The sequence below is a fragment of the Trichoderma reesei genome, assembly GCF_000167675.1.
Source record: "Trichoderma reesei QM6a unplaced genomic scaffold TRIREscaffold_7, whole genome shotgun sequence".
Taxonomy (NCBI): domain Eukaryota; kingdom Fungi; phylum Ascomycota; class Sordariomycetes; order Hypocreales; family Hypocreaceae; genus Trichoderma; species Trichoderma reesei.
Window position 1 is genome coordinate 877,693 of NW_006711154.1, and position 14,816 is coordinate 892,508.

At 54.5% G+C, this 14,816-nt stretch overlaps 4 protein-coding genes across 4 annotated transcripts; 1 reads left to right on the forward strand and 3 right to left on the reverse strand.

Annotated features, from left to right (window-relative positions):
• Nucleotides 1-473: 473 nt before the first annotated feature.
• Nucleotides 474-2,802, forward strand: TRIREDRAFT_22115 (uncharacterized protein; the record flags this gene model as incomplete). The annotated part of the gene is made up of 3 exons (XM_006964337.1): nt 474-1,190; nt 1,256-2,548; nt 2,680-2,802. 3 exons carry the CDS (start codon nt 474-476, stop codon nt 2,800-2,802), a joined length of 2,133 nt encoding a protein of 710 aa, XP_006964399.1.
• Nucleotides 2,803-2,970: 168 nt separating this feature from the next.
• On the reverse strand, nt 2,971-4,279 carry TRIREDRAFT_77202 (uncharacterized protein; the record flags this gene model as incomplete). The annotated part of the gene is made up of 4 exons (XM_006964665.1): nt 2,971-3,421; nt 3,536-3,901; nt 4,013-4,132; nt 4,215-4,279. 4 exons carry the CDS (start codon nt 4,277-4,279, stop codon nt 3,085-3,087), a joined length of 888 nt encoding a protein of 295 aa, XP_006964727.1. The 3' UTR covers nt 2,971-3,084.
• Nucleotides 4,280-5,267: 988 nt separating this feature from the next.
• TRIREDRAFT_106516 (uncharacterized protein) lies at nt 5,268-6,202 on the reverse strand (the record flags this gene model as incomplete). The annotated part of the gene is made up of 2 exons (XM_006964666.1): nt 5,268-6,079; nt 6,133-6,202. The coding sequence occupies 2 exons, from the start codon at nt 6,200-6,202 to the stop codon at nt 5,268-5,270; spliced, it is 882 nt and encodes a 293-aa protein (XP_006964728.1).
• An 822-nt stretch (nt 6,203-7,024) lies between these two features.
• TRIREDRAFT_73256 (glycoside hydrolase family 81) lies at nt 7,025-10,242 on the reverse strand (the record flags this gene model as incomplete). The annotated part of the gene is made up of 8 exons (XM_006964667.2): nt 7,025-7,512; nt 7,584-7,663; nt 7,744-8,256; nt 8,351-8,638; nt 8,705-8,928; nt 9,007-9,395; nt 9,537-9,939; nt 10,036-10,242. 8 exons carry the CDS (start codon nt 10,240-10,242, stop codon nt 7,025-7,027), a joined length of 2,592 nt encoding a protein of 863 aa, XP_006964729.1.
• Nucleotides 10,243-14,816: the final 4,574 nt, after the last annotated feature.

The following is a 14,816-nucleotide window of genomic DNA, read 5'->3' on the forward strand; positions in this document are numbered from 1 at the left end:
CTGCAGCAGCTGAGCTCCACTGAAAGCTAGGCAGCTCCGGGGCATTTTTGAAGCTCTGGGGAGATGGATGTGACCCGATGCGAGCTGAGCTGAGCTGGACTGCCCGCCCAGCTTGGGGAGGAAAGGAGTATTAATAGAGGCCGTTGCTTGTCTTGACCATCGAGCTGTTCTCTTTTCTTTCTCTGTATTCTGTTCCATCATCGTTGACGACGCAATCAATTGAGTTCTTACCCCCGACTCTTCTGTATCGCATTCAATTGACAAGTGTTGTCCTGTCCTGAAGCAACCATTCATCTCTCTTCCATCCCCTCAAGCTCAGGTGTCACGGCCAACGACGCTACACCTACCTACAGACAGCTAAGGTAGCCAGGAGACACATTAGTAACGCGTGCCTCTCTCTCTCTCCTTTCACCTCCCATTCTACCCATCGTCCTCCACCTCTCCCAATCTCCACCATCACAGACCCTCCCACCATGCCCCCTCGAAGAAGAGCTGCTGCTGCTGCTGCTGCTGCTGCTGCTCCTCCTCCTCCAGCTGCTCCCACAGTCCCGCCGCTGGACGGCTGCGTCATCGCCATCAGCGGCAAGTTCGACGCCTCCAAGCACACCCACGCCTCTCTCGAGCAGCTCATCCGCTCCCTGGGCGGCAGCGTCACCAAGAGCGTCGCCAAAACCACCACCCACGTCGTCTGCTCCGAGGACGATTACAACAACGACTCGGCAAAGGTCGCGGCTGCCAAGGCCAAGGACTTGCCCATCGTCAGCGTGGAGTGGATTCAGGAGGCGGAGAAGCTGAACAAGGCAGTCGATCCTCAGCCGTATGTCTGGGGAAGACCTAAAGCTGCCGCTCCACAAGTCAATAGCAAGAAGCGGCGTCTCGTGGAGTCGATGAGCGATGAAGATGAAGAGCCCCAGCGCAAAAGAGTCAAGATCGACACCTCCAACCCCAAGCCCCAAGGGGCAAAGACCAAGGCAAAGGCAGACGCTGCGCCCGAACCCGAGACCAGAGAAGAGAAGCAGGTCGCCGAGGGCCAGTTCATCAAGAAGAAGGATGCAGCCATCCCGGTGGACGAGCACTGCCCGCTCCTCTACAACCAGGTGCACATCGACCCCGATACCGGGCTGATATACGATGCTTCTCTCAACCAGACCAACGCATCCGCCAACAACAACAAGTTTTACCGCATCCAGGTGAGTTGCGCTCTTTCCCGGTTTGCCTTTGGTTTGCGGCCCAGTATTGATGCCAGGCTGCCCAGGTCTTATACGACGCCAAGTCAAAGCAGTACAAGACTTGGACACGCTGGGGCCGCGTCGGAGAAGTCGGCCAGAGCGCCATCCTCGGCAACGGCACCGCCGCAGATGCAATCAAGAACTTCGAAAAGAAGTTCAAGGACAAGTCTGGCCTGGCCTGGGAGAACAGGGGCGACAACCCGAAGCCGGGCAAGTACGCCTTTGTCGAGCGGAGCTACAATCCAGACTCGGACGACGAAGACGACGAGGCCGATGACAAGGCCGTCAAGAAGGAGAACGACGACGAAGAAGAGGTCAAGCCCGCGGAGTGCACTCTTCCGCTCGAGGTCAAGTCCCTCATGGAGCTCATCTTCAACCAGCAGTACTTCCAGGCCACTATGACTGCCCTGAACTACGACGCGAACAAGCTCCCCCTGGGAAAACTCAGCAAGGCCACCATTACGCGCGGTTTCCAGCAGCTCAAGGACCTCGCGGCGTTGATGGACGACGCCAGCCTGGCAGCGAGCAGGTGGAACACGACCGTGGCCCGGGCCACCGAGATGCTCTCCAACATGTACTACTCCATCATCCCCCACGCCTTTGGCCGCAACCGCCCCCCCGTCATCAGGGACAACGTCATGCTCAAGAAGGAGATTGAGCTGTTGGAGAGCTTGTCCGACATGAAGGACGCCGCGGACATCATGAAGCTCGACCGCAAGTCGACAGACAACATCCACCCCCTCGACAAGCAGTTCCAGAGCCTGGGCCTCAACGAAATGACCGTCCTCGACCACGGCAGCAGCGAGTTTGAGTACCTCGAGGCCTACCTCCACGGCTCCCGCGGCGAAACCCACGGCCACAACTACAAGGTCCAGGAGATTTTCCGCATCGAGCGGCAAGGGGAAAACATGCGCTTCGACGACTACGTCGAGAAGAGCAAGATTGGCGAGAACCGGCGCCTCCTCTGGCACGGCTCGCGCGCGACCAACTTTGGCGGCATCCTCAGCCAGGGATTGCGCATCGCGCCCCCGGAAGCGCCCGTCTCGGGATACATGTTTGGCAAGGGTATCTACCTCGCCGACATGTCGTCCAAGTCGGCCAACTACTGCTGCTCGTACATCTCCGGCGGCCAGGCCCTCCTGCTGCTGTGCGAGGCCAAGCTGGGCGATCCCATGCAGCAGCTGACGAATGCGAGCTACGACGCCGGCAGCAGTGCCAAGAAGGGCGGCATGGAGAGTACCTGGGGCATGGGCATGACGGCGCCGCCCAAGTGGATGGACGCCGGGGTGGTGCACGAGAGCCTCAAGGGCATCCAAATGGTGAGTTTTTTCTTTTTCTTTTTTTCTCTCTTTTTTTCTTTTTTTTCTTCTTTATTTCTTCTTTTAAAAAAAAAAATCTTTCCATTGTTGTCTTTGTCTGTAATGGAAGCGTGTAACTGACGTGATGACAGCCCGATATCAACGAAAAGCCGTGTGCGACGAATGTGGACGGCGCATATCTGCAGTATAACGAGTTTATCTGCTACGACGTTGCGCAGGTGAAGCTGCGCTATCTCTTCCGCGTCCAGATGTAAACGGTCTAGACTTGATGATGATGATGATGCTCGTAGTCTGCTTTCCATGTTTTACTAACGATGAGATGCCGTTGATGTGTCGGTTACTATTTTGGGCTGCTTTAAGCCATCACGGAGTTTTTCAGGGGTGGTTCATGTGTACAATACTAGCTTGCTAATGTGTCCTTTTTAATTTTGATGACCAGATGAATAAACTCATATTTACGATTTGCTTTTCCCATACTCATACAGACATGTCCCATCAAGTCATGACACTCACCATCCCAGCTCACTCTCCCAGATCTAATCACCCAGGGGATACGCGTGCAACACCTGTCCATAGAACAGCTCGGCATCCTTTGACGCCAAAAAGATGAAGCTGGGCGCAATCTCGCTGGGCTGGCCCGGCCGTCCAATGCCCGACTTCTTGCCAAAGCCTTCCATCTGCTCGGGCGGGCGCGAGGCCGGCTGGAGAGGCGTGTGGACGGGACCGGGAGCGACGGCGTTGACGCGGATGCCCTTTGGCATGAGCTGCTTGGCGAGGGACTGGGTGAAGGAGGTGATGGCGCCCTTTGTGGCTGCGTAGTCGACCATGTGGGCTGTGCCGCGGAAGGCGACGGTGGAGGTTGTGTTGATGATGCTGTGTTTTTTTACATGTCAGTTCAGTTACCATCCATCAGATGTTCAAACGTCTGTATATCATGAAGAAGCAGGGGGGGAGAGAGATAGTATGACGGGGAGAGGGATCACTTACGAGCCACCCTTTTCCATATGCGGCACCGCATATTTGGTCATGGCAAACATCTGCAGGATGTTGCTCCTAAACGTGCTCTCCACGTCGTCCAGGTTAATCTTTGCAATGTCCTCGCACATGACCTGCTTCGAGGCATTGTTGACGAGCACGTGCAGCGCGCCAAAGGTCTGCATGTGCTGCTCGACGGCCTTGCGGCACGTCTCGTTGTCCATGAGGTTGCCCGGGATGAGGAGGCACTTGCGGCCTTCCCTTTCGACGAGTTTCTTGGTCTCCTCGGCGTCGGGCTGCTCTTCGGGGAGGTAGACGATGGTTACGTCGGAGCCTTCGCGGGCGAAGAGGACGGCGACGGAGCGGCCTATGCCGGAGCTGCAGGATAATATACACACCTTTGGTCAGTGATATGTTTTTTTTTTTTCATTCTTCTTTGCTTAAAATAGATTTGATGAGGAATGGGCTGGTGAGCGGGTGCGTGCGTACTCTCCGCCTGTGATGAGGGCCTTGTTGCCCTTGAGCTTGCCGGCGGCAATGTATTCCTGGTGGCCGCCCTTGCCCTCGAGAGCGGTTGCTTCGCTAGATGGCTTCATGTTCTTCTCCAAGCTGTTGCCGTATATATATATGCTGTCAGTCAAGTATTCCCCTCTTAAAGAAGCAAAAGCTGCGCACGGTAAGGTGGACTTACCCAGGAAGATCCTGCGCCTGAGGCTCCTCAACGGGCTTGAAGCTTCCAGATTCGCTGCGCGACATGGTGAAGAATCTGGTCGTGTTTCTCGATAATTTGGTGTTGTTGAATCTCGTGGCAGGGAAGTAGTAATTGCGTGCAAGACGGATGCTGCTTGTGCACTGGAATTGAAGGGTTGAAGTGGGAAGAAGAAGGAGGCGTTTGAGAGAAGATTGAGCAGCAGTACTACTAATCATGACTTTTATTGTGTTTTCTTATCAATTGGGATTGAAACAAGGCAGGCGGTTGCACGTGCGAGAGCTGTTTCCTTCTTTTTGGTGTATCTCCATTGTTATGTGAATCTGGCTGACAAGGTTGCGTTTTCGTGATGTCACTCGCCTGGATCTTTTTCTTGGTGGTTGGATAGGCATGACATCAATCTTGGCAAGCGGGCGGACGTCGATGATGCTTCAATTGCTTGTTTTGCCCCACTGCAGTAATACCATGAAGACAGAAGGATGGATTTACTTACATACAGAGTTTTACAAGCACCTTGAAGGTGAAGTGATGCCTTGTTTCATGAGACGAAAGCTGAGGTAAAGCTCCGGTGATGACGCTAAGATGAGTGAGATGAGATGAGATGAGGCTCAATGGGCGTGAGCTTGGGAGAGCTGCTGTGGCTGAGCTATTGCTAATGCCTGAGCTATTGCGCGCGGTCGCGTCAATTGATGTTCAATTTTGTGTTAAGAGATACTCTCTATGGCTCTATTCTGGAGAGATCTGTTTGAAATTGTTAGTACCGGGAATTGAGCTCAATAAATGAACAGCATCAATGGAGACTTGGCATGTGATTCGTGCATCAGATACAATCCAGTCCAAGTAAACTTGTCGTATTCACAACCAATGAGTAGAGTGAGAATGACACAGGAACTGCACATCAGGCAGACTGAATTCGAGCCATCGCTCTGTAGAATATCGATGAAATGTGAAGCTTTTGACACAGAAAATCGCACAATGAGTGGTGATAGTACGTTCAATTGGGTCATTCAGTCATTAAAATACAGATCATCAAATCTACAATCCCGCAGCAAGCGTATGTCCTCCATCAACCACCACCCTCTGCCCATTCACAAACTGGTTGCTCGCCAAAAACAGCACCGCCTGCGCCATGTCCTCGTCCTTGCCTGGCCGGTTCGCGGGAATCTTGCCCTCGTACTGGCTCTTGTCAATCTTGCTCTTCTGGCCCTCGTCGCTGCCCTCCGTCGTCATCTCGCTGGGGAAGACGCCCGGGGCGATGCTGTTGATGCGAATCTTGAGGCCGGCGGCGCTGAAGTCGGCCGCCATCATGCGCGTCAGGTGCTCCGCCGCGCCCTTGGACGCGTTGTAGCTGAAGTGGTGCTGGCTGGTCTTGACCAGGCCCGAGATGGAGCTGATGTTGATGACCGTGGCCGACCAGCCGGCGTGCGTCTCCGTCGACTTTTGCAGCAGCGGCAGCAGGGCGACCGTTGTGAAGTAGACGGCCGTGACGTTTGTCCGGTACACGCTCAGCCAGTCGTCAAACGTCGCCTTGACGTTGTCAAAGAGCTCCTTCTTGAGCTCCTCGGCCGAGTTGGCCTCGGCAACGCTGAACGTCTCGCCGCTGATGCCGGCATTGTTGACGAGGATGCACAGGCACTTTTCGCGCTTCTGCAGCTCGTCAACGAGCGACTTGATGCCCTCTTTCGAGTTGATGTCGGCCTGGATGGGGATGATTTCGCCGGGGGCGTTGGAGCCGTGGGTTGAGGCGGCCTTGTCGAGCTTTTCCTTTGTGCGGCCGCAGATGTAGACCTTTGCGCCGTTGGCGGCCAGGGCCTGGGCGGCCATCAGACCAATTCCAGAGCCTCCTCCTGCGAACTGTCAGATATAGATCTTTTGGAAGAGTAAGTGAGCAAAGACGAACCTGTGACGAGGGCGACCTTGCCGGAGAGGTCAAAGAGAGCCTGTCCCTTGAGAGCTGTAGTGCTAGCCATGGTGATGATTGTTTCTGTAAAGTCAAGTGAATAGTTTGCTAATTGGTCGAAAAGAATCGCCAAAGTTGTTTTGATCTTAATTGTTAAAGTATCCAGAGCTGTTGAGGTGCTGCTGAGGTTTATATAAAGATTGTGTTGAACTTTGATGTGAGCAAGACGTCATACACTCCAGCCTGCACGGGCATGATTGACAGTCAGCCAAGAGCCACCCGGGTGGCAACTTGCCATTCCAACGGTTACACATCAAAGGATATCATCATACCTGTTGTTTCATTACGTCCTGGTGGTGCAATTGCTCCGGTGGTCGGTGAGGACGTACATACAAAGGTCACCACCTATCGCGGTTGGCTACAGTAATACTAGCTACCTTAGGTACTATTCCCAGCAAAGTGCAACAGGACATCACTTTGTATTGAAGGTATTGTTGCATTTGATATAAAATCTTGCTATGTAGCTATGTGTCAATTCTAGATGCTTCTTCACTATTTTCTCCTTGATGATACGACCTGATTGTCTGTATATCAAACATGTAAGTTGAATTCCGGGATGGGGTAATTGGTGTCAATATCCGCCTCAATGCATGTCTGCAGCTTACAAGATGGACTGCATAAGGTAGAGATACTCTATCTCATGTCTACACTTGTTAACAGTCCGTTACTATTATACGAAATCGAAAGGACAGAATCATGCATTTGATACATTTGTTGTGCTAGTCAAGGCTCATATATATCAGTCCGCACATATATACACATATATACACCAACCTCACCCCCTTGTACACACTCGATGATCAAACCCTTCCTCATCTTCAGTCTCCCCCCCTTACGACTGGACAAACTTGAACCCAGCAGCCGAAGCCTCCGTCGCCCCATTGTTGATCAACGACCCGTCCGACGCGAGCGTCACCCACTTGCCGTTGCTCCCAGCCTTGATCGTGTACACGCCCGCCGCGGCGCCGACCTTTTGGCGGATGGTAAACACCTCCCAGGACGAGGCCGTGGCGCGGGCCGCCTGCAGCGCAAAGTTGCCCGACTGGTCCGCCGTCACGAACTGGTTGTTGCTCGTCAGCTTGAGGTTGCCCGCGTTGGGCGTGTACGAGCTGATGAAGACGCCGGCGCTGGCCTGCGAGCCCGAGGCCACGAGGTTGGACGACGCCGTCGACGCGACGACCCACTGGCCCGTCGTGGCCGACTGGATCTTGAAGTTGCCGTACGGGTTCTGCGGGAAGTTGGAGCCGCAGATGGGCTGGCCGCTGGGGTTGGGCCGGGTGCCGATGAAGAAGAGCTCGTTGGAGAAGGTGTTTCCGGAGCCTTGTAACACAGTTAGCACTGGGGAACGGACTGACTTGATATCAGCTTCATCTATAAGACTGATGGCTTACCCCAGGTGGTCAGGTTGGCGCTCCAGGCGGCAGCAGTCTGAGGGTTGGCGTTGGAGTAGGCCGCAATCATGACGGAGCGCCTATGTACGATGGAGCGGTCAGTACATATATATATATATATCAAGTCTGGCGGGCTGTCTCAGGGAACAAAGCAACTCACCAGTCATCGGCAATCGACGGGTCGACAATCTCGTTCTGGGCATACGACCACACATTGTTGACCCACTGGGCGTCGTACAGCACCTCGTTGATGGGCGTCACGGGCAGCATCTGGATGGCCGCAATCTCGCTCTTCTGGTTGCCCCAGAACAGCCAGGCGCCCGACTGCCAGTCCTCGACGTTGCCCATGGTCACCAGGTTGCGCACCGCCGGCTCCGGGTACGGGTTGTTGGGGTCTGTCTGGCTCTGCTGCGGGTACAGGTGCCAGTAGACCTGGGCGCCCTGCTGCTCCGTGGCGACGAGCAGCCGGGCGTAGTTGACGTAGTCCTGCGACAGCGCGACCGTGGCCCAGAGCAGCGCGCCGTAGTAGCCGTTGACGGCCTCGCCGGTCGACTCCTGGTCTCGGCTGCCGGCCCCGTTGGCGATGCCCGAGGCCCACGAGTGGCCGGCGAACCAGTCGCGGCAGCGGGTGACGGGGAAGTAGGGGTCGTTGGGCGACGGGTTGATGATGTCTCTGTTTTGCTCTGGTTAGCCAGAACTGCAATACGCAACAGAACTGGAAGTATGGGTAGTATGCTTCAGGGGGGGAAGGGGACGAAACGTCTTACCGGGCAAACCAGTTGATAAAGTCCTTATGCTGCGCCAGCCAGTTGGCGTCGTACTTGGCAATGACGGCGGCCACGTACAAAAAGTAGCCGTAGTGGAAGTGGTGGTCGTTGTAGTAGCCGTTGCCAAAGTCGATGCCCGAGTTGGTGGCGCCGGCCTTGTCGATGACGCCGCCCCAAGAGGTTTCGTACGCGGGAGACGCGCCGGTGCTGGGCGTGAACCAGTTCTGGAAGCTGGTCTTGAGGTAGTTTGTCACCGTGGGGATGAGGTCGGTGCGGCCGACAGCCTCGCTGAGGAGCAGGTCAGCGGGATGAGAAAACAGAAGAGATAGGAGAGGGAGAGAGAGAGAGCGTTACGCAATGAGGGCAAGACGAGCCTGAGCGGCGAGGCTGCCTCCCCAGTAGTAAAACTCGTTGGGCACAGGAGGAGTAGAATTCGCGAGCAGACCAATCTCGTACTGGAGACCCTGGATGACGGCCGAGCTGCACGAGGAGTCGAGCGCGCGAGGAGGGTTCCAGGTGATGCTGCTCAGCTGGTACAGGAGCTTCCACTGGTTGCCGATGATGGGGTACATCCATCCCTGTGTTACATATCACCTGTCAGCTTCCCTCTTCTTGCAACTTGAGAAGAATCAAATCCGATGATGCAATTCTCTGACCTTGGTGGTGAGGTAGCCCAGGGACGAAGTGGCCGGCTGGTTGGCGCCCTGCAGAGACAGACGGTGGTGCGGCCAGGTCAGCATCAGCAGCTGGCTGCCGTCGCCCACGGTGTTGTAGTTGAAGATGAGCGTGCCGGTGGTGGTGGTGAAGCTGTAGTCGAGGCCGACGCCCGTGGGGTAGACGGTGTAGTGCTGGTCGAGGAGCGCCTTGTGGCTGGCCTGGGTGAGCCTGACGAGGCGGAGCACGCCGTTGTACGTGCCGGTGGCCTTGATAGTGCCCTGGGCGCTGTTGGTGGCCGTGGCAGTCAGGGAGATGGACGAGAGGGCGTAGATCACGTAGGTGGTGCCGGTGGTGTCGACGACGGTGAACGAGGTGCCAGTAGCAGTGACTAGGGGGGTTCAGCGTGTTAGTCAATCCTTGAGTACATATATATATATATATATATACACATATATACGGGTGGAACTTGGCAGTTTCCTATCATGCCCATGCCCATATTAGTATCAGCAAAACATGGATTGCAACTCACCACTCTGTCCATTCGAGAGATTCTGTCCGTTAAACGACGCAATGCCCCCGTTCCTCGACGTCAGCAGCGGCGTGGCAGCCTGGTACTGCAGCGTAATGTACGGCGATCCGGGAATCAGCGGCGAGGTCATGCTCGCGCCGCCCTGGAAGTACTGCACCGTGACCGAGTGCGTGTCAAAGGCCGTCGCCTTGTGGTTGGCAAAGGCGCCCGAGTGCTCGGCGAAGCCCGCGCGCCAGTCGTTCTGCGTCGGCTGCTTGATGGACGTGCCGTCGAACTGGCGGCTGTTGCTCACGCCAAAGTTGATGCCCAGGCCGTCGAGCTGCGACTCGTAGGGAAAGGGGCCCGAGGCGGTGCCGTTGCCGGGCGTGGCGGCGTACGAGGCCCACCAGGAGTTGGTCGGGAACTATATAATGATATCGTTCAACTCATCAGCATCTCTCTCTCTTCTGTTACCTCACATGGAAGACTGTGAGGATCGCGTAAGTCAGTCTGTTCGTACCGGAGGCTTCAGGCCTGCGAAAAACGAGCTCACGGGCGCTCCATCGGCGCCGGTGGCCGTGGTGCCGCCCGAGATGCCGGCCGGGTTGCTCGTCGAGATCGGGGCGAACAGACCGCGTCCGGCAATGTTGCTGAGCTTTGCGCCATTGGGCAGAGCCGCAACGCCAAGCGCCGAGGCGATGACGAGGTTCACAAGAGAGGCCAGCATCCTTTTTTTCGAAGCTCGAGTTGCTGAACACACAAGGGTGCTGTGCTTGGCCACACCTGGAGGGACAGGAGATCGCCAAGGGGAGAGGGACGGAGGAACACGCCTCCTTATATCTCAATCCTTCTTCTCTGCCCCCGTCTGTGTCAACGAAGGAATGGCTTTGGATAGGTTCATTGCGTCATTAGACGACGATGCTGGTCTCTTTTTGCAGCATTGTCCCCCCCCCTTGCTTGCTTGCAAACATGTGCCCACCTACACAACAGCGGAATCTCGCTCCGATCTAGGTCCAACCCCGGCGGTAATCAGGCATGTGCTGCTGCCCTCTTCTCGGCGGTACTGGGGGCCATCGTGAACAAGATTGCGACAGGGAGGGTGCCTCCAGTTCGGCTCTCACGCTGCCGGGCTTAGACATAGCAAAACGTGCTCAAGATACAAAGGCCGCAGAGCTGCTGCTGCAAAGCACGCATGAGCTGGGAAGAAGAGTAAGCCAAGCCTGTCATGTATGTAGGTGGGTGGTAGTATGTCTCTTAGGCATGGCTATCCACTTCGCCGATAGTTCCGATCAATCTCGTGGGATTTACCCCCTTTGACTAGACCAGGGGGGGAGCCGACCATTGGCTTCCAAGGCACTTCAGCATCGGACCGAACGAGCAAGGCGTCAAAGCTGTCGAAGAAGTTGCAAGTGCCCTCGCAATGAGTTGCCGTCGCGGGATTTCCATCAATGAGGATAGCTGAAAACTCGTGTAAGATGGAGTTGCAACGGGGATCCTCCCATCTGTCTTGTATTGCCCTGTTCCTGTTGATCCTTTCTACAAGACTGTGTCCTTGTTCTCAACTCTATCAATGTCTCGTAAAGCTAACGGCATGGGGGTTTCCTTTACCCCAGTCAAGCTCATCCAAGTCCCGAGATCATGAGTCGCACAGACCAGAGAGACGTGGGGTTTAGCTCTCACAAAATCCCAGCCCCTGAACACTTCCTCGGTGTGGAGATCACAAAGGCCCATGACTTCCAGGAATCCCTCCTCTGAAGATATAGAGAGGATAATAACAGCAGATAAAACAGCAGATAGGTGGACATGGAAAACACCCGCCGGGTAAACCCTCAAGGGACATACATGATCGAGCTCCATAGCACTTTACTCGTACAAGGTAGCACGGGATGCATGCAAATGTCTTGTCTTGTCTGTTAATCCCCCCCCTGTACAGTAACCTTTTGATTACAGTAGTGCTCTTCTGTGTCGTAGTCTCTGCACCTTGGGACTGGGCCACATTTATCGAATTGCCTAATTAGGAAGTTCCCCTGGCTCTGGCTGGTGGGCCGGCACCTCTGCAGTTGACAGGGAGGCGGCTCGATCCTTTATGCCTAGGGCTCACAAGGTGCTGCAACCGTATGACGGTTTAATTGCCGGGACCGTCTGAGTGTCATGGTGAGACAGAAAGGAAATCATGCTGCACAATGCACAAGTCCGCGTGTGTATGCCGTCCAGCCGTCTCTCTGTATTACAACCCTCTCAGTCTCTCTTACCAGGTACCTGACGTTGACTCAAGCTCTCAAGCCAGGAAACAAAACAAAATAAATACCATCATCAGGAAAAGAACCTCTGCTCGGCCTTGACGGGTTGAACAGGGAATAAGCTACTGTGATTAGGTGCCAACGGTCTCGGCTCTTTCTGCCCTCTTCCCCACAGTCGGCCGCCCTCTTCGACAATGGCCGTGTCACAACCCTGTCAGTGCGGAGAGACGCGCAGATTTTCTTTTTGCGCGTTCTTCGGCTCCGCATCTCCCCGCATTCGAGCCATCCCGAGACGTCGGGACTTGTGGCAGGATGAGGGTTGAGGTAGAGTTCTTACCTGTGTTGTGCTGACCGTTTATCCCAGCAATGACTACATATCTTATATATACGTTATACACATGTGAAAGGTCTCTTTTAAACCCTCAATACTCTCATAAAAAGCCCGTACTATCATCAACTGTTCGCTCGTAGACAAAAGCTCATGGCCTAGGTACTGGAGCCCACGCCTGAAGTCCTCCCCGTCCAGACAGCCCTAATGACCGGGGAGTCGCGGCATTTACCCGCTGCCAACCCTCATTTTCCAGCAAGACAAAGAAGGAGAATTGCCAGTGCCTCGGCCAAGCAAGTAATAATGCCGCGGCGCTAAACAGCTTTGCATCATCTGGGGTTTGCCAGGGAGCTTTTTGTGTCTGGTGTGTGTGTACAGTAAGGTTCCAATAATACCCATCAGCAATATGTAGGCCAAGCACAACACAAAGTTCACTCTGTAATACCTTGTGACGCCTTGCTTTTTTCCCTCCTCCTCCTCCTCCTCCCCCTCTCCCCACAAGCAGGGGAGTGACAAGACAAAAGTTGCCATTGAGAGTGGATATTACCACGGCTTCGATGCTCATTTTACGTGACTGGCTACATAGGCCTGTCCCTGTTGAAGGTGCCTTTTTCTTGGTTGGGGGAGCAGGGAGCAGGGGGCAGATCCGGAGAGCGGAAAGACGGCAGCCTTTGCATCACAATGTGCCAAGCAAGCGCAAATGCAACACAACATGAACATTCTTGATGAGAAGCCCACCAGTCAAGTTGCTGCAAGTCGAGAGCAAAGCTGGCATAAGAAGCAATGGGTCTGGTGTCAAAGGTGCGATCTCATGGAAATTTGGAGGCGCAAAGAAGCTCGGAGCTGCATGGCGCGGGGAGAGCCAGGGCCCCGGCTTGGTATGTTATGGAAAGGGCCGAATTGGTATGGGGATGGACGGCCTTGCATACGGGCCTACTTGGGCGAATATGGCGATGATGGGCAGAGTCTCGATAGGAGAGAGCTGAACTCTCCAGGCGCTGTATTGTTTGTCTTTTGCAAAGCTTGGCTATGTAATGGTGTGTGTGTGTGTTTTTCGATTTGAGGTAGTCTTTGGCTATGCTTGACTTATCCCACCCTGACCTGATTGCAAGTGGCAGGATGGAGCCTCTGGACGGAATTAAATGACTCGAGGAAACGGATCGGCGCGAATCATGGAGAAAGATGTGCCGCCAATGGTTGATCAGATGCGACAACCGCAGTAGGCCGGGGAGGATCACCGTCTATCCCCGAGTTGCTGCCATTAGCTGGGGCCACGGTGAGGTTACCTATAGTTGCGAGAAGTGCAGACAGCCATGTAGGGCTTGTGATGTCCGCATGCGATGATGCCATATGTAGGCTGTGTCGCGAGAGCCGTGCAGCCATGAGCCAGTAGATGTTGATGGAGCGTCGTCGGTGGCACGGACTTGATGCATAACTCACTTGCCGTTCGATATGATCATGAGCTTACACAATCGCGAGACGAGGTTCGACCTTTAGAGTTGAGGCACCGCTGAGGGTCGAAATAGCTTGTCTCCTGGAGTGCACTATAAACACTTGTCGATAAGTGCTGTGAAAGGGGTAGCCTCATTTGCTATTCCTTGATGAGTTGATGGGTTTTCCTTTTTGGTCAGAGAGTTACGTTATAAGAAGCTGTGTCCTGTCTGTACTCTATTTACACTCACCTGTTGTCTCACTCATACTCCAGCTGTTCAAGTCCCATTGGCAAGCTGAGAGTCATAGTTTATGGTTCCAGAAACCATGATGGAAAGGGAGAATTTTGTATCGATGGCATATCACTATTGGCTGATCAAGGTAGCTACACAAATCGTGCCATCAACTCGACAGACTCTAGCGAGTTCAGCCGCCATGTGATCTGCGTTCCATACAGTCACTCTGTCTGCAGGAACAAGAAAGCTGCTCTTGGCAGTGCAAAGTAGTGGTGCAAGTAATAGTCGGATAGCTGGATCCGGAGCGAAACCCGGCACATACCTCCTAACGATACGCTGTCTGTCCAGTGAAGCTCCAAGCATATGAGTGATGGTGCCACAGAGCTTGTTCAGAAAAGGCTTCACTCATAAGTGCGGCTGTGAATCGGAGCGCACAAATACTGGCCGAGCTTTTTCGCCACTCTGGCACGACAAATAAGGAACAACCTTCATGAAGCCCAGAGACGAGAAAGGGGAGTGACGACATGTTGCAAGTGCCAGCCAGCAGCAAAGCCAATCTACCTTGATGCCTGAGTCGCGTGTGATCTGATCCAACGGTCGAGGTGTGCAGATCGAACGCTAAGCCGGCACACACTCTGTCTTATGACGCCTCTTGCCTCGCGTCACGAAAGCAACTGATGTCAGAATCATGCTTGGACCGGGGCTGAGTATCTGCAATGCCCAAAGTCCGGAATCTCTCGAGTACAAAAGAAGCGGAAATCGTCAAGGAGATGTTTGACGATGCTGGTGCCGGTTTTCCGGACCGGCACCCTTTTGGCTGCCGGACTTGACTCGGGGTCGAGGTGGAGAGACTCCGGAGGTGCCGGAGACGCCCGGGCGGCACGGAACGGCTGGTGGTGATGAGTGGCTTGTGCCCGAAAAAGGGTGGTTCGCTCGCCCGCTCATGAGTTATGTAATTCCAGAATAAACACAAAATCGCCAACACACAAAGGATGGATGCTGTGCCTGTACTAAATAGCGATCCTTTAGTTGTCAAGTGCACTCCTGCTTTTGAGGCCTCCCGAGT